General features: G+C 43.8%; 1 protein-coding gene across 1 annotated transcript in view; it reads right to left on the bottom strand.

The window, feature by feature from the left end:
- The window catches only part of GPC3 (glypican 3), a 3152357-nt gene that overhangs the window by 877794 nt on the left and 2251194 nt on the right, over nt 1-23369 (bottom strand). The window contains exon 6 of the mRNA XM_069206010.1: nt 9666-9786. Within this exon, the coding sequence (XP_069062111.1) occupies nt 9666-9786 (121 nt within the window). The remainder of the gene's footprint in view (nt 1-9665; nt 9787-23369) is intronic.

The following is a 23369-nucleotide window of genomic DNA, read 5'->3' as shown; positions in this document are numbered from 1 at the left end:
TTGATGCTCAGATGTTCCGAGATGGGGGGATACGTGATTTCCTTTGGGGGTCAGCTTGACCGAGCTGGGCGATTGGTTTGCGGGTGGTCGTTTGATTCCTCCCAGTGAGGTGCTTGGGGATGAGTGCGCAACTGCATTACGGCGGATGTATGTGCTGAGGGTATGTGCTATGCTGCGTGCTCGGTTCCCTGGCCTTCCGGAGGCTCCCCTGGAGTGTCGCGCTCTGGAGGTGATGTGCCATGCGCAGTCGCCGCGCAAACTAATTACAAAATTATATAATTGCATCCAGTGGCAGCGGGGTGAACTTGGAAGGTTCTCCAGGGTTAGATGGGAGATGGAGGATGGGAGAGTCTATCACGGAGGAGATGTGGCGGAGCTGTTGTGCGCATATGAGGGTGCTGTCCCCTAATTATAGGCTGCGTTTGCTGTACTTCAAGTTTTTACACCGCCCATACTACACGCCTAGTGGGCTCTGCTTATGGGTCTGCGTGCGGATGCGCATTGTGAGCGCTGTCGCACCCCTGACGCTGGATTTCTGCATCTCGCGTGGGAATGCGCTGAGGTCCATGCTTTTTGGGTGGAGGTAATGCGCATGATCACTAAGATGACTGGGTTGGAACTACCTATGTCTCCCAAACTCGCGCTGGTTGGATGTGTGAATGTGGTCGGCCGGACCCATAGAAGGCTGGTGGGCCTGCTTCTATTGCTGGCTAAGCGCAGGGTTGCCATGTGTTGGGGTAGGGGGCGTGCCCCTCGCAGATCTGAATGGCTACACGACGCCACATATTGCCAGGAACAGCTGATGGTTTTTTGTGAGCTGACTCCTGAGGGCTCTCGACCAAAGGATATCTGGGCGCCGTTGCTAGCTTACTTGGCGTCCCTGGGTGGGGGGGGATGAGTGATGAGTGTTTGCTTGCGTTCTAGGTGAGTCTCTTACCTGCAGCCCTTCTCTCACATTGTGTATTGTGTGTAGATATTTGCGTTTGGGCGCTTCTGTGCGCATACTCTGCCTGCCTTCTGCTTCTTTTCTTCTCTTTGTTTTCTTTCTGTTGTTAGCCTTGGCTTCACGGTCTTTGGCAAAGGGGCCCCCTCCTGGACTATTTGCTTGGACCGTATTCATCGTGGAGGCCGGTGGACTTTGTCGACTCTAGCAGTTCTTATCATGACACCCTGTGTGGTGGGAAATCTGAGTCCAGCTGAATAGACTGTACTCTGAGCCAGGAGAGGGCTGTACTGCATTATCACCTGCAGTTATACTGGGTGGGCCAATCTTGTTGTTTTACTGTTCTGTAATATGCAAAAATTAATAACAAATAAAAAAAAGAGTGATTTCAGGGTTCAGGGGAGGGTAGAGTTAAAGAGAGCTGTAGGAAAGTGTCCATTTTTGACATGGGCACCCCACTTTTTGCCTGATGCACATTGCAATGTTGACTGAAAGTACACCGGGTTTCTGCCAACCAGGTCCCCAGTGCCAGTCATCTTTCTCTAAAACTTCACAATTGTTCTCCAGTTGGCAATATCTTTGGTTACCCTAGTAAGTGGTACCCCTGGTACCTGGGGCATGGGTACCAAAGAGGGTTCCCATAGGCTGGAGCATGTATTGTGCCACCCTCAGGGACCTCACACCTAGCACATGCAGACTGCCATTGCAAGCTGCGTGTCTTGGGTAAAGCTCAAAATTATAACATGACATGGCACACAGACTGGGTGCCATGCCCCCTAAACACTGCATGTAATATTTGTAAATTACCCCTACAGCAGGCCTTTAAGCTCTAAGGCAGGTTGCATTATATTAGATGTGTGGGTATATCCACAAGAGCAGATATGCCTCTGCTATGTCTTTGTCTATTCTTAGACGTGGAAAAAGAACAGGGAAGTCATTTTAAATACATGTGCTGGACACTGGTCAATATGAGTTCCCCAGCTACATGATGGCTTCGCTACAAATAGGGATGTCTTGTATTAATGAGCCCTCACTGATTCCAGTGAAGGATTTATTAATACATCCACCCAGAGGCACTTTAGAAACCTACCATCTACTCAGGTAGGGACTGACTAGTTTTAGCAGCCTGCCACCACCAGACAATAGTCTGACCTCATAGGGTGAGAGCTTTTGCTCTTGGGAGGTCAACCACAAAGCATGCTCTGGGAGAAGTGTTTATACAACCCACCCAACAGGATGGACTATGAATATGCATTCCAACCCACCATCCTTGGTATGCAGATCTGGTGTCACTTAAAGAAGAGATGCTGCCCCCCTCCCGCAGGGCCCATTTGGCACCTGGACAGGTGGGAAATGTAGTATTCAGAGAGGTGTGTCCATCCATAAGGTGCGATGCCTGGTATGGGCACAACTTTTAAAGATCTGCCATCTTGGGGTAGGCAGATTTAGGAACTCTGGGACAGGGCTTTGCCTCTTCCCACCGGAATTGGTCATATAGGGGGTGTAGTGACCTCAGGGGTATGTAGACCATTAGCTACTACATTACACTCCACAAAATTCCCCTAAATGCAGTATTTAGGGGAGCCCATGGCACAAGGAAATCTGATTCCTGCTGATCTACGAAGGACAATGAAGAGCCGCAAAAACAAAGCAAGAGGCCGGCCTGTCTGCTGCTCCTTCCGAATTGCGCCAAAGTCACCTTGTCCTGCAGTTGTTGTGCCTCCAAAGCCTGATAGGACTGCCTGGCTTCTAAAAAGACCAAGGAACTCCCATGGAGCAGCAGAGGTGCTTCCTTGCAACTTGCAGGCACCCAAAGGCAGTCTGCGAGGACTCTGGAACGCCAAATTTCAACACCAGAGAGCATCACTGCACCCACGCCGTACAGCCGGAGTAGAAGTTGACCAATGCTGCCAGTGGGGTTCCCCAGCCCTCAAGAGATGAAGTCCACCTCAGGCTTAACCCTTATGGACTCACAGACGCCGCCTGCAGCTTCTGGACCGCAGGCCCCCTTAACATCAAGTGCTCAGTGGAGAAAACCTGATGCCTCAGGACACCTCTGCATGAGTTACCCCTGGGCTGTGGAGAAGAGAACTGAAGGTGTCCCCACACCCCCAGACATCTCAAGATTGGAACCTCATTGTTGTTTCCTCCTGACTGGATCCCAAGTTCTGACCTGTAGCATCTTTTCGACCTGACCGATCCCCATAGAATAACATTGGACACCGGAAACCGTACTACACCTCTGCACCCCGCCGTCCCAGTGCCACCTGGTGTGACCTGTTGATGTGGTCCTGACCCCTGCCCAATACTTACCTATAGTCCAGGAGATTGGCCTTGTTAGTCGCTGTACCATACCTGTTTTTCCCTCTTTCTAATGCAGCTTCCAGAAATTGCTAAATGAATCACAAGCTGTCAGAAATTATTTTCGAAACCTCTGCTACTATAGAGCGGGATAGTTTGGGTGCCAGACTAACTAAACCACAAACTCAGAGTACCACCTTTAAGTAAGGTACTAAACAAGCACAAGATGGTTCAAAAAAAGCTGGGATAAACAACAACAAAATAAAGAGTAAAATCTCCGCAGGTGGAGACCTCTGAGAGAAGATATAATCTCCGAAATAGAGAAGCTTTAAAAACTCCTCATAGGTACCATTATAGTGATACACATCCCTCTCGTCCCCTTCAGGACACACTAGACAATTGAGAACTATCCTGCATTTCTTTTCTCTCCACATACAAGTCTCTTACACACACATAGGTAAGAAAAGAAAAGCAGGATATTTTTCAACACATTTATTGAAAAGACTGCAATATATGATAAAATACATAAGCTGCAATGATTAGGATAATGATGAATAACAAAATCAGGATTGTGAAAATCAGAGATCTAAATATGAACAACCCCAACATACTGCAATGGCATGGATATACAATTACTACCTTAAAGCCTAATCATTAGTCCCTAGCAAGAGCATGGCAATGTAAGCCAAATATGTCCATGCAGTGTCCATGAGAAGTACACCCCACCCCTGTTACCTTGGTACAAGGTCGGGCTTTCAGTCTCCATATCAGGCTCTGCAGTGGCACAAAGGCTGAGGTCAACCGCAAACCGGCATGAAGCATGGATGGAAAATCCTGGCTGGAACCCCCTTTAATGCTCTTTGTTCCACAAAATGTTTATTTAGGGGACATGTTTTGTTCTTGCACTGAGGCCTGATACAGGAAATAACCTAAGCGCTGGACTGTTAAGGCAGTCTTGTGGTGTCAATACAAAATATTATCCTGTGTGCCTTACATTCTGTTCCTACTAACTTGAGGTATAGGAACACGTTGAAAAATATGTCATCCATAACACTGATAATGACGCTTTCACAGAGCAGCAACTAATGAATAAAATCGAATAAATGAAAACAGAGCATATTATCTAAGTAAAAGGGCACAGGCCGCAAACTGAAGCTAAGCCAAATACTGTGCCAAAGAAAAAAAGCTAAAATGGACCCACAGCAGTGGGTAGAGCTAAAGGGAGGAAAGAGTGTTTCTAGGATCCAGGATGGGTAGAGGTAAAGGGGTGTAAGAGGGAATTTAGGTTTCATGGCTCAGGATAGATATAGGGAGATGATGGTGATTTTAGGGTTAGGGTTATGTAGAGGTCATGCCGATAAGGGTGATTTTAGGGTTCAGGGTTGGGTAGTAGTAAAGGAAGGAAAGGGTGATTGTATGATTTAGGGGTGGGTATAGTTAAAGGAAGATCAGGGTGATTTTAGGATTAGGGGATGGGTAGTGTTAAAGAGAAGTAACAAATGATGTTTGGGTTTGGGTGGTTTGAGGTACAGGGAGGTATGCGTGAACTTAAGATTCAGAGGTGAGTAAAGATAAAGGTAAAGGGAGGTAAGGGTAGTTTTGGGGTTCAAAGTGGGTAGAGGTAAAGGTGGTTAAGGGTGAACTTAGGGTTGAGAAGTCGCTAGAAGTAAAGGGAGATAAGGGTGATTTTAGGGTTCAGGTGTGGGTAAAATTAAAAGGAGGTAAGGTGAATTTAGGGTTAGTGGAGGTGGAGGTAAATGGAGGTGGAGGTGATTTTAGAGTTGGGGTAGGTAGAGGTAAAGGGAAGTACATTTGATTTAATGGTTCAGGTGGGTAGAGGTAAAGGGAGACAAATATGATTTTAGGTTTTGGGGTGGGTAGAAGTAATGGGGTAAGGATGATTTTAGAGTTGGGTTGTGTAAAGAGAGGTAAGGGTTATTCTTGAGTTAAGGGACAGTACAGGTAAAGGAAGACAAAACAATGTTAACAATGTGGTTAGAGAAAGGGAGGTAAGGGTGATTTTAGGATTCGGTGTTCTTAGAGGTAGAGGGAGGTAAGCGTCATTTTAAAATAGAGCAATGGGTAGAGATAATGAGAGGTAATTTGGAATTTAAGCTTACAGCACCTCACAGACAATGCGACACTGCCCTCAGTAAGCCACAATAATACTAGAATGCTCTTCTGGCAAAACTGTATTCTGTAGGCTTAAACATTGTTTACCAAATGACAGGGTGACTTTCTTGTTTCACCCCCTTCACAGTGGATTGTCAAGCTGTATCACATTGAAGCACTAGTGACTGGCACAAAATGAATTTGGGGAATATCATCTCCCAAAACATATTCATTTGAGCACTCAAGTACCCTGGTGAAAAACAGAGCAGTAGCAGCACCAGAGCTTGCATATCATCAAGTGCTCTTCTAAAAGTAGGAACAGTTTTCACAACAAATCTTGTGGAAATCTCTAAATGCAGAGGCTGAGAAACCAGCTTCTTGTTCAACTCCCAATTTACTTCCAAGATGATGCCAGTTGTTCCTTCGGGCTGTCACACGATACAGTGGTGCTGGTGTGGTGTTTAAATATTCATTTTTACCTTTAAGTAACGTGAGTTTCTTGTTGACATCCTCTTCTTCAAAAACCCTACAGTTTGCCGATCCTTCTTAGCAACACAATAGCTAGTAACATTAATGTGTAGAGTTCACACACATGTAGGAAAATACCTATGTTTATTAAGCTAGGTCCAACTCAGTTTGCAGAAACATTTTTTTAGCATGTAGTATCAATGTGACAGCCATAAAACACCAACCAGAAATTGCGTGACAGGACTTCAGCACATGGGCTGCTTTAGCGGTCCCAGGTGCAATGCTTACATGATCAACAAGCCACGTATAGCATACACCCTCGGTGCACTGACATCATCAGAGTGAGTCACAAAGCACCAAGGGCGACATGACCTAATATAAAGTTTGTTTTAAGATCGGCAAGGACATTTTTGTACACTGCTCCACCCCAGTACTTAAGAACACCATTTTCTAACTTTTTGCTGTGAATTCAAAAAAAGAGGACTGGAAAAACCAATAGTCTAACCTTGGAAAGCCAGTACGATATTTTTTCTTTTTTTATTCTAAGCAAATGCCACAAAAGTGAAAAAAGAAATACAAAAACATGTTGCAGCCAAAACTTGTTGGCAACATGCTGTCAATAGCAATTGTAATTTTAAAAAAAAAGATAATATGTACTTTTGGCTTTGAATTATTGTAACCTGAAGACACAGTTTAAACACACAAGAACAACTAAAAATATTCAAAAATAAAAAAGCAAGGAAAAACTAATGTCAAAGTAAAATATTTACCTTTCTGTACTAGCCCTAAAGTGTTCTTGTGCTTAGGTGGATCTTTATGTTATCAGCAGAGCTTATTGTGAGCAGGTGGTTGCTCGTGGGTGCTACTGGAACTCATTTTCGAGACCAGCACTTATTTTTCCTCATCAGACTTTTCTCGAGTGCAAGAGACAGAGAAAAACACACAAAAGCAGAAAGACGGAGGTAGAGAAATACAGAAAACGGTGACAAAGCAACTGGATTAAAGATGCAAGAGGTGGATTGAATACTGTGCAGACATGGCCGCTGGACTCTAAGCAGAGCTTTGGGCATCTACACACAATATGCTGTCACTCACAGTGAAAGAGAGTCAATGGCTGGCTTGGGTAGACCCATTGCCATAGCTGCACACTGTGGTGACTGAAAACAACATATGAATGACCGCTGAACAGACCAGTGGATGACGATGGCTGACCCAATCCTCGTCTACGCATGTATGCATGCATATACTTTTTATTTATGTTTTTTTCTGATTGCATGAGAGTTATAACAAAGTTAAAGTTGTCCCTAGGTCTAACTTAGTCACAAGAGATGCTGAGCAGAAATAACACTGCTGTTAGGGGAGTCGTTATCTAATGCCCTAGTTTATTTACACAGAATAGACATTTATTTTTAAACTATGTTTCTGTGGGATTAGAAAAACCCTTTGATTCGACAGCCAGAGCTATGTGATATTGTATACATTTTGGAGTTCACTGACATTCACCTGAAAGCTTACATCTGAATTGTGAGACTCAAAGATAGACTGAAAATAGACGGAAATATTCTTCTGCACAGAGATAAATAACAATGCGCACAGGCCTTGCACAAGGACACTCATCCTATTCGTCAAATATCTAATGAGCTGCCAGTTATTTTTATCCAGAAAGCCGAAAAGCTTATACTTTACTAAGGGTGCAATCATTTTTACTGAGTTGCCCAGGGGCCTTCCAATTCAACTCGACAAGCCAACCATTTATTGCAGTCAAAACAAAGCTACACTTTATCTGAGGAAAAAGCAAATAATTTCGTATTGTGTGTAGCTGAGCTGAGCTGTTTTGCCGGGAGCGATTACTTGAAACCAGAGGAACAGGCTTGCACATGTGATTATCCTGGAGTTTATTTTATCAATCACAGTTCTTGGAATATCTATGTTAACACTTAACCTATCAAAACAGTCACATTTCAAAGCCCAAAAGAAAAAAAACTCGTCCCTTTTCTTTTCAGTGACTATAGGCAGGTTTGGGTGTTCCCCTGAGGCCTAGTGGCAATCGAACACCTGCTCAACTCTGATAGGCTGGCCAGGAACGAGATAAACTAGGATCTGGCAAGCATTTGAAATGTCAGTTACAAATAATGTAGCTCTTTGCCTACTGCACCTGGGCATCCTAACAGACGATTTCTGCTACATATCCTTACACCAAAATCCAGCACTGAAAAACCGTGACCAGGCTAAACTAGGAGACAGACGATAATGGAGCATGACATTTTGAATTCAAGCAACACACAATTTGCAAATGTCATGTCTGATATGTTATGCCACTTAAAATAAAGGCAATCAAAATACTATGCCAGGAAACATTACACCAGGTTTAAACACCATACCAAGACATAGGGCCTCATTGTGAGCCTGGCGGTCTACTGTCTACCAATGCAGAGGTCTGGCATGGCAGAGTGCTCCCCTGGGGATTACGACCCCCTTCTCTGCCAGCAAATTCATGGCAGTAACACCGCCAGGAAAAAGGTGGCAGAGAAGTGGTGCAGTGGGCCCCCCTGGATTGGGCAGTGCAGAGACCCCCTGGCCATCACTGTTGCAATGTTCACTGTCTGCTATTTCTCCTCGTTAACTCAGCCTCGGGTAAGCACACCATTTTGGAGCAAATCCATGTTTACTGACTTTAGTACAGATGGATTTGTGGAAAAATACATGGATGGATGCATGGGAATGCCCACTCATGTAACGTCTCCCCGACCCAAGTTAACACGAGGTACAGCTCAAAAAAGTGAATGAGTTTCTTTGAGTGATGTGATTAACAACACCACAAACATCCCCTACCAGCCTTTTGCCCCAATAGTCCCATTAAAAAAATATTCTGCTAGCCACTGAAGTGCACTACACATTAGATCCGTGAGGCCTTTGTTCACAGCAACAAACCACTGTGAAGGACGTCATTGGAATGTTGGAGCTCCAAGCTTCTACTAGCCATTAGAAATCCAGAGCACTCCATTGGGTTTAACGGAGCTCCCAACATTTCAATGTTTTAATTAATGTTAACACACTTGCTGTGAAATATGGACAGTAATACTGAATCTTTTTCACTGGCCTCTACCCCTCAACCAATAATGCTCTTGAATTGTGACCCACTGCTCTTCCACTGTTTTATTGTCCTATGTGCCACATGTGCACATATGCCAGATCTGTCAGATGTTACAAAGAAGATCTCTTAAATGGATGATGATGATGTTGTCTACGAGATGGAAAATGCAGCACAGAGAGTGCAGTAGTGAAACAGAGAGCAGCAGTTTATACAGCTCCTCGATCTTTCTTTGGAGACACAGCACATGCTGCCTCTGGAGGACGGAGGGTGGTCTGTAACTGCGCCCTCTATGGGAGTACACTGGAGGTCCCAGGAACTCTCTGTGTCCCCTCCAAAAAGGGCAAGCATCAGGGCACACTTTACATCTCTATGCTGCCTCCAGGGGGCGCCTGGACAGTGCATGTCCAAGCAGTTCCTTCAATTGAATGGGACCACGCCCTCTGCCTACGAGGTAACACCTCTTCACAGAGACTGACAAAGCGTCCTTGTACAAAGCATACTGTAGAGAAGGCCACACAAGCAATACTCAGGACTGCAAAAAGCAGACACTACCGCCTGCTTCGCTCCCACGGTACCTGTAGATTCCGGTACTCAAAGGAACAATTATTAATTTGTGTTCTCTTGTTGGCACTTTGTAAATTATAGTGCTAGAGAACGATTACTTAGTCAGCCTCATATTGATATGAGACATAACAGTGGTGCTTTGCACCCAAGCCTTAAAGCATCGTTTCCCTGCCATACACTTACCTGATTAATGTGTTTTAGTTTGTCGATAATTTGACTAATCACTGGCTCAGGTCCTTTTAATTTTGCTTCCTGGTTGCTCGACTGAGATTTCACAGTATTCTTCGCTGTCTGGTGGCTGTACCTATGATTTAACACGTGAAAGAAAATATGAAGTTCAGTGAAGAATTGTTTCTGGTTGTTCATTCAGCTCAAAACATTTCTTAAAGAAACACGATGGGTTGATTATTCATCATAACCTGAACTCTTCTGGTCATCGACGCGAGCGCTGACATCACCACAAAAACATTTACAAGGGTAAATTCCTGAAATTGTTTTAGGTTTGATTAATGCTGCTTTAGAGTCTTTCCTACCAAATACTATTGTTATTAAAAACAAGGTTTATCTAGGGCACTACATTTCATTTGGCCTCTTACTGGTTATTGGAGAGGCATGAAAGCATCCAAGCTGACGAGTTTGGATGCAATAGCATTGTCTTCTGAATGAAATAACAATATTTATAAAGCTCACTGCTGCCAATAGGGTGTCCTGGTGCTAACAATGAATACTGTGACTGCTGGATTACACAGTATCAATGAACCGGGTTCTCGGTTGTTTTCTGAAACGACTTAGCGGTCAGAAAAAGAAAAGATCTGCCACCCGGAGGAACTCCCCTGATGCAGTTGCTGCAAGAAGTTTGGCATTGCTGACCCTCAGGTGTTTAGGTGGCAGATAAGGAATCAATTTGTGTAGCAGACGGCTTGATTGTGAGCCATAGAAGGCATTGTGCGCCAGGCAGTGTTTATAAAACACACCTTTTCTGTCTTGGCAGCCAATGAAGCTTTCTTAAGTGTAGCCCAGTCGATAATGGCACAGATTTAGAATTTTCTAGTTGCAACACTTTGGCACATTGGAAATCTATTTGTTAAAGTTTTAGGTAAGCCCATGTGTAGAGACACAGTTACGCCAAAATATAACATTTTCTAGTGTTTGTTACTTTAGCATTCTTTCTCACTGCAAATAAACTAAACATTTCTCACATAGGAATTATGAGTTCCCTGTCTTGTTTAACAGCTAGAACAAATATTGTTACATAGTTAATACTGAAACATGTTCTTTGCCTTCAATAAAATAGGACATTCAACTTCATGTCAGTGTCCTAGGAAAATAATTCAGGTCAGAGGGAACAGAAAAACAATGCATTTTCCTCTACTGCTGCAAGATGAGTCTCTTGCCTAGTCAAGCTAAGGAAGCCTAAATGCACATTAATACAATTAATACACTTACAAAGCCTATTGCACAACACACAACTGAATCACATATATAAAGCAAATTGCTTTATTGCAAACATTATTAGAACACACTTTTAAACATGCATTTATTTTCCTGCAAACATGTACCTTCACATTAATAAAATTAATTTGATTCACTATAAGTACGATGAATTCATATTCATTTAATATTTCTAATATATTTCTAGTAAAATACTTTTTATCATTATCTTATGTCAGTAATTCACTCAAATATCAAATATAAATATGAAGTTGAAATACAAATGGTAGCCACATTATCCATCATCATTTAAACATGCACATTTTACATTTTCCCATTACTTTCTCTGTTAGACTTTCAAATAAAGATCTGTAAGTCACCATATGCTAACTTCTGTGCCATTGACTTATTAGTAAAAATATGATCTCTATTAGTATTCATGACAAACGCTTGGCACACCTGAACACCAACATGATTGAATTAAAGCTAAAATTAGGACACATTGTCTATAAATTCTCAAAAATCTTTCTACTCCATGTCAGTAAAACATTCTAATATGCATGAGTGAAACATGTACTTTCACTATAATCAACAGTTTGTCAGGTAAGTCACTAGTTATCAAGTCCAGTTCACCACATAGATCTGAGAAGCTACCACCTTGATAGAATCAAATCTGTAAAACTGAATGCCTTTCCTACAGAGGGGACCACAGTAAACATCAGGAGATTTTCATATATATTCTAGCCAGTGAAGGTAACCAAGACAACTGGTTATTGAGTCCATTTTTATCAGGCTGAAAATCAGTCCTATAGCTGCATTTTGTATATGCTGCAGTCTGGTTCATTTCTTCTTAGGGAGTTCAAGGTCAGTTGCATTACAATAATTAATCCTGGCATTGATTAAGCAATTTATTACTGTAACCTTAAGGGGAAAGGAGAGAAACAATACTCTTCACAGTAACAGAAAGGTTTGGAGATTGAAGGATCCTCATGAGTCAGGGAGCTCTTGATCAATAGTTGCGCCTAGGCTTTTTACTGTTGAGAGGCTTGTACAGTGAAGGAGTCTAAAGTAAGATGCCACAGAACAAGATCTAACAAGTTAGCCCGATAGTTGAGATACATCCAGTTTTAGGGGACTCAATGGCTGGGGGAGGGAAAATGGTGACATATTTATTGTGTCAAACGTCTAGTAGCATTTGTGTATCTTCTGCATATGTAACAAAGGTAATTCAAAGTTCTCTCATAAAGCTGGCCTTAGAACACATAAAGATATCAAACAAAAGTGGTTAAAAGGGATGAGCCAGAGGTACACTCCAAGGAATAAATTATATTTCTGAAGAATAGTTGTCTATTTCCAGAGTTACAGTGAGGTCAGAGAGAAAGATTTAATTCAATCTAAGGCTCAACAACTAATCCCTGCATGAGATGGACAAAAGAGGAGAATGTTGTGGTTGATGGTGTCAAAGGTCACTGAAAGGTCTATAAGGATCAGGGACATGAAATCACCGTTGTCCACAACAACCTGTTTATCATGAAGTATTGAAATACATTCAAGTTCCCTACTACACCCTAGACAAATGTTGAATTGTAACGAGTTCAAAAGTTGATTGTTATCAACAAAGGATTAGAAGAAATTAGTCAAGGTGCCTTCTAATAATTTTCTAATCTAAGGTAACATCGATATCGGCCTGAAACTCACCGGATCCATAGGATGAAGAGTGTTTTCTTTCATTAATGGTTTTATACTGCTCAATTAAAATCAGTGGGCATAGTGCCAAAAGTCAAGGTAGCATTAATGAAAGACCTAATACTCGCTGTAAGGGTAATGGCTATTAGTTTAAGGGTCTTAGTAGGACAGATAGTGAGAGGAGACCCACAGGATGTTCTGCTCTTAGTCAAATAACTTACTGCTTCATAGCTGAGATGAATAAAAGCAACAAAATGACAACTGATTTTGGATTGGACTGATGATTGCAGTGTTGACTCAATCCCTTGGTTGATATTTGTTTTTTGTAAAGGATTATATTCATTTTTATATCATATAACATACAAGTAATATAAAACCAATTTTCCCCCCTCCCATCCCACCCTCCAGTCGCCAGCAATCCAATTGTTCGTTCATCGCAAATCAATACTTTGGGCCTGATTACGAGCTTGGCCATCAGACCGTCGGACAGGCAAACTTGTGGGGAGGAGGCCACTGTCAAGCCAATGGCTTCACCCCTGTTGTATTATGATGTTTCCACCCTGGGGACCAGTGGAAATGTCATAACACAATGTTTCTGCCAGTCAGCCCAGTGGAAACAGTGTAGTGGCATTGGTATCTGCTCCCCTAGGGAGTCGAGGCCAATGCTGTTGCACACCAGCACCCTTGGAATGCGCACACTGCAAGGGTGTTGTCAGAGGGAGCCCAGTGCTGCCCAGGACCATGCCCCCCTGTGGTTCCTGCGCTGCCTTTCCACCAGCTTTTCCATGGGGTTGCAGCTGCCATGGAAAGGCTGGCGGAAAGGGAAGTCATGCTCAGCATGGCTGCTGAAGTGGCTGACCATGAGTCTGACTGCCGTGGCTGACCACATCATTTCCCTAGCCATTCAAAATGTTGGATGGTTCAGTGGTGCAAGGGGCCAGTCATTAATTATAGATAAATGTGCTGCTTCATGATATAATTTTACATTAGGGAGAGTATCCCTCCTTCATATGTAAAGCTCTGTAAGTTACCAAGCGATATTCTCGGGGTGCCACCTTGCCAGAGAAGAGCCCACACAAGGGTATCTACATCATGGAAAAAATGTTTAGGTAGTCTATAGGTGAGATTTTGTAATATGTAAAGGAACCTGTGGAGTGCCACCATTTTAAATACTGCAGCCTTTTCAAACAGAGAAAGTGCCAAGACTTCTCAATGCTTTACATCCTTTCCTAAGTTCCATAACAAGGGTGCAATACAATCATCATAGTTTATAGTGGCGGACTTAAATTTCCAAAGTCCCAAGTTTTTAAAATGTGTCTTTTTAATTCTGCAGTGGCAGTGGGAGAGGTTCCCTCGTTACAAAGGTAGCCTTTGGGAAAATCAAGGATTTATCCCAATTAATATGAAATCCGGTATATTCCCCTAAGAGTTCAAATATTTCCCTAATTCTATCTAGAGTTTTGTCTGGGTCTGCCAAGTACAGCAACAGGTCATCAGCATACAATGATATTCGCTCATTCCATGATGAATCCTACCTTCAACCTTCAATTTGTGTATCACGTCTCACCCATTCTGCTAGCGGTTCTATTGTTAATGTAAACAATAATGGTGGGAGGGGGGCATCCATGGTGCGTTCCCCTCGCTATCAGGAATATATTTGAGAGAAAGCCATTCATCTTCACTCTCACTTGAGGTGTGGTGTATAATAACGGGATCCATTTTTGAAATTTTGGGGCAAAGTCCATTTTTGCTAGTACTACAAACATATAGGGCCATTTCACTAAATCAAATGCTTTATGAGTGTCTAGGGAGGCTACTGCAAATGGCACCTGCAATCCTGCCACTATATTCTTAAACAACTGCTAAGATTAAAGCGTGTAGATTGATGCAACATAAAGAGATTTTGATCTGGATGTAGCAGGTATTTTATTATTCCACTCAGTCTATTCATCAGTGTCTTTGCCAACATCTTAGCCTCTGCATTCATCAATAATATGGGTCTATTTGTGTCCCACCTCTCCGCCGGTTTACCTGGCTTCAGGATGGGAACCACTGTCATCATCCGTGGGTCCCCAGGCAGTTCCCCTTTTTTGTAAGCCTTAACATACATCTTGTGTAAGGGAGGTACTACCTTTCTAGTCATATGACAAAAGACATCCAAAGGTAATCCATTGGGACCCAGGGTTTTCCCAGATTCCAATTGAGCAAGTGCGGTCCTTACTCCTTCTTCTCTTAAGTCTGCCTCTAGTTCTAATGCTTTCGTCCTGGTCAATATTGTACAGAGACAATCTTTCTTAAAGTCCTGTAGCTTAGTATTGGCATAACTATAAGTTTCCCAATAGAACTCTTGCAAGTAACCTGCCACAGTCTCTGCTATTCGCTCAATACTTTGTATCTTGTTCCCTCAGTGCATGAAACTGGGCTTTGGTTGCAGAAGTCCCACACTTTTTGCCTGGTATTTGATGAAACTTTGACTGAAGTGCACTGAGTTCCTGCTAACCAAGTCTCAAGTACCAGTGTTCCTTCCCCAAAAACAAGACCACTGATCACTTGATCCCCAAGTGCTGAGGCCTTTAGCATCTCTGTAAGTCCCTAGTAAGTGGTTCAACTGGTACCTAGGGCCTAGGTACTAAAGAGGGTTCCCCAAGAGATGCAGCATAACTTGTGCACATTTAAGGGGCCTAGCACCAAACTCATAAAGACTGCCACTGCAGGCTTTGTGATAACGTGCTCCAAAAAGAGAAAAAACAACATGACACACATTTGTTTGCCATTGTCCCCCAAACACTGCATGTAATATTTATAAGTCACCCCTACAGCAGGCCTTACAGTCCTAAGGCAGGGTACCATTTGACAGGATATACCTGCATGAGCAATATGGCCCTATTATGTCGATTCTTAGCATAGTAGGTGAGCAGGAAAGTCATTTTAAGCACATGTACTTGACAATGGTCAATACGAGTTCCCCAGCTACATTATGGCTTCAGTGAAACCAAGAATGTTTGGTATCAAACATTTGGTATTAATAAACCCTTACTGATTTCAGTGATGGATTTATTAATACATGCAGAGGTGCACCCTGAAAAACTGGTGTTCTGAGTGGTTTTAACCAGCTTGCCACCGACAGACAAGTTCTAGACCTCCAAGGGTGAGAGCCTCTGGTTTTGGGCGGTCAGGAACAAAGCCTGCTGTGGCAGGGGTGTTACACACTCCTCTCAACAGGATGACTTGCAAATCTCCATTCCAAGGCACGGGGCTTCAAGAGACCACTGCCTTTGGTATGTGGATCTGACTTCCCTCAGAGGTGAGGAGATGCTGAGCCCCCTGGCCAGGGCCTAATTGGTACCTGGACAGGTGGCCAAATCAGCTATTTAGGGGGCGTGTCGCACTTACAGGCTGGACACACCTTGAGGGTGGCCAGCCTGAAGTGAACATAAAATTAGGAATTTCACCATCTTGTGTGTGGTAGAATTAGGACAGGGTGATGCCCACTCCTCAAAGGGAATGGTCCTCCAAGGGGCGTAGTGACCTCTGGAGTGAGTAGCCCATTGGCTACTGCCCCTGATTCCCCTTAACACCCCTAAATTGAGCATTTAGGGGACCTCCTGATACCAGGACTTCAGATTGCGACAGACACAAAAGAAGGAGTGGACAAAGAAGACTGTTGACCTGAGAACCAAAGAGCACGACTGACTTGGCACAACCCTGCCAGCCTGACTGCTGTACCTGACACTCAAGGAAAACCAGCCTTGTCCTGCCACTGTGCAGACTCCCAATCACAAGAGAATCTCTCTTGAAGCAGAGAAGCTTCTTCCCTGTATCTACTTGTAAGATCTGGTATTCTGCCCTATTGGCCATCGGGCCCTCTGTGGGATCAATGAGCCAGGACAAAGCTATTTGGAGTCTGGGTGGTCATCCCTGCCACTTCACTAAAGTCCTAAGACGCTGACCCCAGCCGGCAGCTCCCTAAACCTATACCTGGGGTACTGGACCCCTTACAGCAACCAATGGCTTGTTGGTGGTCCAAATCCCACTCTTACAGCACCAAAGCAGACCTACTTTCGAGGGACGTTAGGATCCACAAGGCCATTTAAGAGAGTGGCCCCACTGCCCTGATTTCCCTCCACCAGGTCACCAAGATCCCGAGCCAGTCTCTGACCACCACGATCTAACACCTCAAAGCACCTCTGCACCCAAGCCCAGCTGCCCGATTCTGAGGAAGTTGATGCTGTTCACATAGCCCTGAGACCCTCTGGAGCTGAGCCCACCTCTGCATCTGGCTACCCCAGACCAAGGAGAAGAGAACCAAATGTGTCCCTGCATCCCCGACCCTCGTGAGAACTGAGCCCACTTGTTGGTTTCATCGGAATGGACCCCCGTCAATGCCTGCAGGCTCTTTTTGCAGGCCCCCCTCTACTGCAACCATCTCTGGTAATGTAAGTCCAGAACACATCTGCACCCAGCCGCTCCACACTGAGAAGAAGAGGACCAAAACCGTCCCCAGATCATGAGCATTGCAAGATTTGAACCCCCTCGTTGGTTCACCCAGACTGACCCCGCCCCCAGTCTGTACCTGCAGCAGCCTACTGACGTAATGATCCCCATTAACTTCAATGAGACATCCAATGCTGAACTGCACCACCACATCCAGCCACCTTAGTGCTGTCCGAAGTGACCTGTTGGTGTAGCATAGGAGCCTAGCCTATACTCACCCTAATCTGGACGATTGGTCCTGTAAGTCGCAATAGAGTACACTTATTTGCCATATATGTTTTCTCTCCGATAGGGTAACATTTCAGCCTCTGAAAATTGCACTGTTGACTTTCCAAAACTGTAAAAAATCATAACTCGAAAAGTACTCACCTGATTTTGATGATCTTGGAATCAAAATTTATATAAAGATATGGGTTATATTTATAGATTGGTGTAAATTTTCTTTATTGAGTGTATGTTTGACTTACTGCCTAAGTGTGTACAATACATGCTTAGCACTACCCTCTGATAAGCCTAATTGCTCGCCACACTACCACAAAAGAGAGCATTTGGGGTGCCATTTGTGCCTCTGTAAATCCCCTTGGGTTTGCTTCGACTCTTCACACAGTGTACCTATCTTATGTCCACTATGTAAAGAACTAGCTTCCTACACTCAGGGTTTATTAACACTGTTATATGTGATCTCGCTGACTCCCTACTTGCCAACCATGAAAGCAGTTTTCCCTCTTTGTGTCTCCCTTCACATATTTTCCATTGCCGTGCTTAATATAATAATTTAACCTTGCTTGTTACTACCACTTTATATTCTGCTCTTCTCTGTTCTAACTGCTGTGTTATTTCATCTGTTTGTGAAGGGGCTTGTCTATCTTCTAACTGACTTATCTCCCTTTCCAAATCTTTGCATTCTTTGTCCATCCTCTTTTAATCTGCCACCTCTCCAGCTATTCTCTCTCCTCTTAATGTCACTTTATATGCCTCCCACATCATGGTCTCCTCTGTGTCCTTCTCCAAGTTTTCTTCAAAGCACTTATCTATGATTGTGGCAAATCTCTCTACTTCCTCTGGGGAGGTTAGGCACCATGCCACCATCCTCCAGGCATAGATCTGTCTTTCAGTGTGAGCCTGTATTCTGATCTCAAGGGGGGAGTGGTCTGAACTACCCCGTGCTTTAAAATGTGTGTCTATCTTAAGAGAGTAGAGAGCACCACAATATTCTTAACACCCAAGTGAATCGGCCAAACTTCTACTCCTGGTTTATTCATACTTGTTTCATATATGTCCTATCCATAGAGGTGTCCATTAACATACTAAAATCTCCCCCAGTTATTGTCAGGGTCTGTGGGATCTCAGTTGCTACCCTTGCTAACACTTGTAATTTATAAGTTTGAAGACCAAGAGGAATATGTGCATTGGTAAGCGCCATCAGTTCTCCTTCCCAGCAGCCTACTGTTGCTAAATAACGGCCAAGTGTATTTCTCCATATTATAGTAATTTCTAAAGGGAGAGATTTCTGAGCTAAAATAGACACTCCTCTAGATTCCCTACTATAAGCAGCATGACTCAACACTTTGTATTTCCCTCTATTCAACACAGGTGCATTTGTGCCACACATATGTGTTTCCAAAAGAAACACCAGGTCTGTGGCATAGCATGTTAGGGCTTTACGTACCAGACCCGACTTACTTTACATTCCATGACAGTACTGTGATACTATTAGTATTCATGTATAGATGTATCTATTGAGGTATCTGTTCCATAAGCTCAGTGACCTCCCTTGAGTCCTGTTCCCCAAACCTAGAACAAACTATGAACATCACCCCCCAACTCCCCACTCATTCTACCTTACTGCGTTGTGGACATACAACTAGCCACTCCCCTGATTCAGAGTATGTCATTCGGCCCTTTAATCAACAAAAATAAAAACAGAAGAACCCTTAAACAGTAACCAGTTCTATTTGAGGCACCCTGATGTTGAAGGCAGCAGAGGGAGGTCTGCAAAGGATACATTTTCCATCCCCGAGCTGGAGGGTTCACCCAACTTTCAAATACTAACTAAATTATTTCACCTGAGGTCCTTGATGTCACCACTGTTGGCTGTGTCACTGCCCTAGAGGAAATGGACCTGGATCCATCTGAGTCTGAATCATCTTTGCCTTTCCGGATCATATTCCACCTCATACCTCCTGATTCTATTTGTTGACGGTGTAAGCCTTCCACTACTTTTGCCATTTCATTTTACACTTGTTCGTAGGAGTGTTTCTACATTAACTTTTTACATGGCTTGCATCTCCTCTTTGCTTTAGTTCAATTATTCTCAGTTTGCTCCTCTCATCCAGTCTGTGGTGATGGATATCCTTGACTCTTAATCCACTTCCATATCTCCATCATGGTCGAGAAGAAGTGTGCCTCCCCTTCTGCAATAACGTAGAGTCTCTTTGGAAAGAACAGTGCATATTGGATGTTTAAAGACCGGAGATGGAGCTTGAACCCTGCTCTCTGTTTTTTCACTGCGATTTCACAATCTGGACATAAAGCCACATTACCCCCTTCGACTTGCCATAGTGCATCCCTATCTCTATAATTCAGCAGTTGTACCATTGGTACTCGGGTGTACCCCCAATTTTGGTTGTTGGCAGGCATTTTATGGTCCCTTTCCATTTGGAGGTCTTCTCCTCCAGCACTGTATTAGCCAGCCAGTCTCCCATGGGCATGCTTTCAACCTCCTCAGGGAGACCTACCACTCTAATATTATTTCTCTGAGATCTTCCTTCCACTTCTTCCATTCTGTCTCGGAGTACTTTCACTTCCATTTCCAATTAGGTTATGAGCTCACTGTGGGACAGGATTGTGGGCCTCATATGTGCTCGAGTTTACTTGGTTTTTGTCACTCTATCCACCAGCTTCCTGTGATCTCCACAAAATATTAACATCTGTGTCACAGTTTTAATTTTATGTTCTAGAGTTTCTTTACTTTCTTTGATGGCCACCAAGATTATGGCTGTGTATGATTCTAGCCCCTTATCAGCTGTACTTTGTGGTGGTGTTTGTGAAACCTCCCCCTCTCCCTTTCCAGGTTTTCCACAAGTTTGTTTTGAAGTCTTTGTGTGCACCATCTTTGACGTTACCCTCTCTACAGTGTGGGTACTGCAGCAAATGTACCTCCTGTGGACTTGGTTAGAAGTTTATCTTCTCTTCTCTTACTACGCCGTGCTTATAAGTGGGCAAAGTAGTACAGATCCAGGGCTGACACCGGCTGGGCTGTGGCACATCAATGTTATTTATTTATTTACTTAAGAGTTTTATAAAAGTGCACTGCCACTAAACTGGCATCCTGGTGCTGGCCATAAAACACAGAACAGTTCAAACAGCATCATTCAGACACATTGCTCAAATACTTCACCTGTCTACTTAGGAAAAAGCCAGGTCTTAAGTGCTTTTCTAAAAGACAAGAGGTCGGTAAATAATCTAAGGGAGACTGGAAGATGATTTGAGAGTCTGGCTGCCCTGAGCATAAAAGTCCAACCACCTTGTCTGGCTCTCCTTAACTTGGCCACCAGGGCCAGGTTGGTCGAGGATGAGCGAAGATCTCTGCTCAGAGTGTATCTCCTCAGGCTGCTTTGCAAAGAAACTGTGCTTGATCCCTGCAGTGCTCAAAACACAATGCAGAGGCACTTCAAATAAATTATTTGTTTAATCAGCAGCCAATGTAACTCCTTCAGGGCAGCCAAAGCGGAGGCCCTTCTTGGTCTATTCAAAGCAAGTTTCGTAGCCAGGACCTGACCTCTTAACAGCCGGAGGAACAGATAATCTGGGGCACCTAGCAACAGAGCATTGCAGTAGTCAAGCCGGCAAAGACTGACACTACATACTATCGGTGCTCTGTCTGAGGAAGGGAGCATTGGAAGACACTTCCACAAAGCTCTCAGGAGCACAAAGAAGGTGACTGCCATTTTATTTATGTGGCTCTCCATGCTGAGCTTGCTGTCAAACATCACCTCCAAATTCTGCACTGTGTCCACAGGCATGATCTTTCCATCTGATGGAAAAGGCCAGAAATTTGGGAGGAGCCCTGCAGACCCTTTATTGCCTACGCAACACATTAGCTCTGTCTTATCCCCATTTAATTTGAGGGAGTTGGAACTGAGCCACTGCCTGATCTCTTGCATACATTCAAGAGACCAGCTCCCGGTTGCCCGCCAGTGACAGGACCAGATTAGTGTCATTGTCATAGTTGACCAGTTGTAAATAGTAGGACTTAATTAGTGATATTAAAGGGGCCATATAGATGTTAAAAAGAATTGGGCTAATAGCAGAGCCATGAGGCACACCTTGGTTCAGCCTCCTAAATTCCAAACTGAAAGGAGGGAACCAACTGCCTGACACCTGTCCTCTAGAGAGGAATGAAACCATTGCGGTACTGTCCCTCCTAAACCCATTTCAATCAGTCAGAGAGGAGGGTATTGTGACAGACCATATCAAATGCAGCCAAGAGGTCTAACAGAATCAAAACCACAGAATGTCTCTAATCAACCCTCATACTGAGCACATCCATAGCTGTGAGCAGGGCTGTCTATGTTCAGTGGACTGACCAGAAGCCAAATTGTTCCTCTTCCAGCAGATTGTTGGCTTCCAAGTATAGTACATCCCTATCTCTATAATTTAGGGGTTGCCCCATTGTTACTCTGAGGGAGTGCACCCAGTTATGGTTACTGGAGGGCATTCGATGCAGCCTTTCCTCAGTAAACCATTTGAAGGTCTTCTCCTCCAGCACTGTACTAGCCAACCAGTATTCCATATATAACTCCATGGACGGGCCTTCAATCTTCTCAGGGAGACCTACCACTCTAATATTATTTCTCAGAGATCTTCCTTCCACCTCTTCCATCCTGTCTCGAAGTACTTTGGTAGAGAGACAGTACTTTAATCACCCATATCTCCAGAATCTTCACAGGGTAGGGCAGCAGGGATATTGGCCTACAGATGGCCAACATGGATGGGTCTAGAGAGGATTTTTTTCAGAATGGATCTCATGATGGCTTTTTTCCAGATGTCTGGTATTGACCCCTCTTGCAGTGATTGGCCGCAAATTTGCCAGAGCAGCAGAAAAAGCCTGTCGGCATGTTCTTTCCAACATAATGTGGCAGCAAATCCAGTGGGGAACCTGAAAAGGTGGCCAAGGCCAATCTGAGGAAAACTTCCTCCAAAAGCAACCCAAAATGATCTAGCTTGCAGGTGCGTGATCTACAGTCAGAATCACCTGGCAGGATATGTTTGGATTGTCCCCTATGATTTCCTAGCTAGGGTGTAGTAGAGGTTGAAGGGTCAATGACTCTGAGAATTTCATTAATTTTATCGTCAAAGAATATTGCTAGCTCATCACAAAGAGACTGAGAAGGTGCTACTACCTGATTTAGGCATGATAGAGTGGACAAATCTCTTCTAATTTCAAACATCCTCCTGGTGCTATTTGGAGCCACTAGGATAGGATTAGCGAAGTACTCTGCTTTGGCCTTCAAAATACCTATTTTGTATTTGCGCAGGGCCTCCTTGTTTTATCTATCTCCCTGTAGGCACTGCAGCATTTTCTTTCTGCCTTCTTTCACTTTTGTTTCATGAGTTTAAGTGATGCGTTACAGCAGGGAGCCAAAGATTTCTGTTGCGGCTTTATTGTCCTGAGAGGAATCACTGAATCTAATGTTTCCACGATTTGATCTTCCAACACCACATAGCTATACTCGATGGATCTATTGGGGTCAAGGCTCGAAAGGAGCTTAAAAACAGAATCACTTGAGCTGAGTGTTCTAAGCTTGCTCCAGGCACTCTACAACGAAGCATGGCTGAGAACCATCTTGTGACCCTGAAGTTGAAAGGAGATCAGGACATTTTCAGTCCAGCAGACTGGTGCAATGTTATCCACTGAAACTAGCCCTTCTGTGGCAAAGATAAGGTCCAAGATATGGCGACGGTTATGGATTGGGACATGGACTAGGTGGTGCAATATTAAAGTCTCACAAGACCCTTGTAGATCCCTAAGTGTGACCGAGGAGTCATCATCTGCCCAAAGATTGAAATCACCCAACAACATGAAATTAGACTGGGTTATCTCCATATTACTAACAAGCTCAATGAAGGGCTGGAAGTATGAGTACGCTAGTCCCAGGGGACGATAGCAAACAATACCTGAACAGACATTGCACCCTTCAGTTTTAAGGAGACGCCTAAAAGTTTGAGGTCCGCAAGCTCATCTAGACACAGAGGGGCAAAGTCCCACCTGTC

This window comes from Pleurodeles waltl, chromosome 2_1, assembly GCF_031143425.1.
Source record: "Pleurodeles waltl isolate 20211129_DDA chromosome 2_1, aPleWal1.hap1.20221129, whole genome shotgun sequence".
NCBI classification, from domain to species: Eukaryota; Metazoa; Chordata; class Amphibia; order Caudata; family Salamandridae; genus Pleurodeles; species Pleurodeles waltl.
This window is presented reverse-complemented; position numbering and strand designations above follow the sequence as displayed.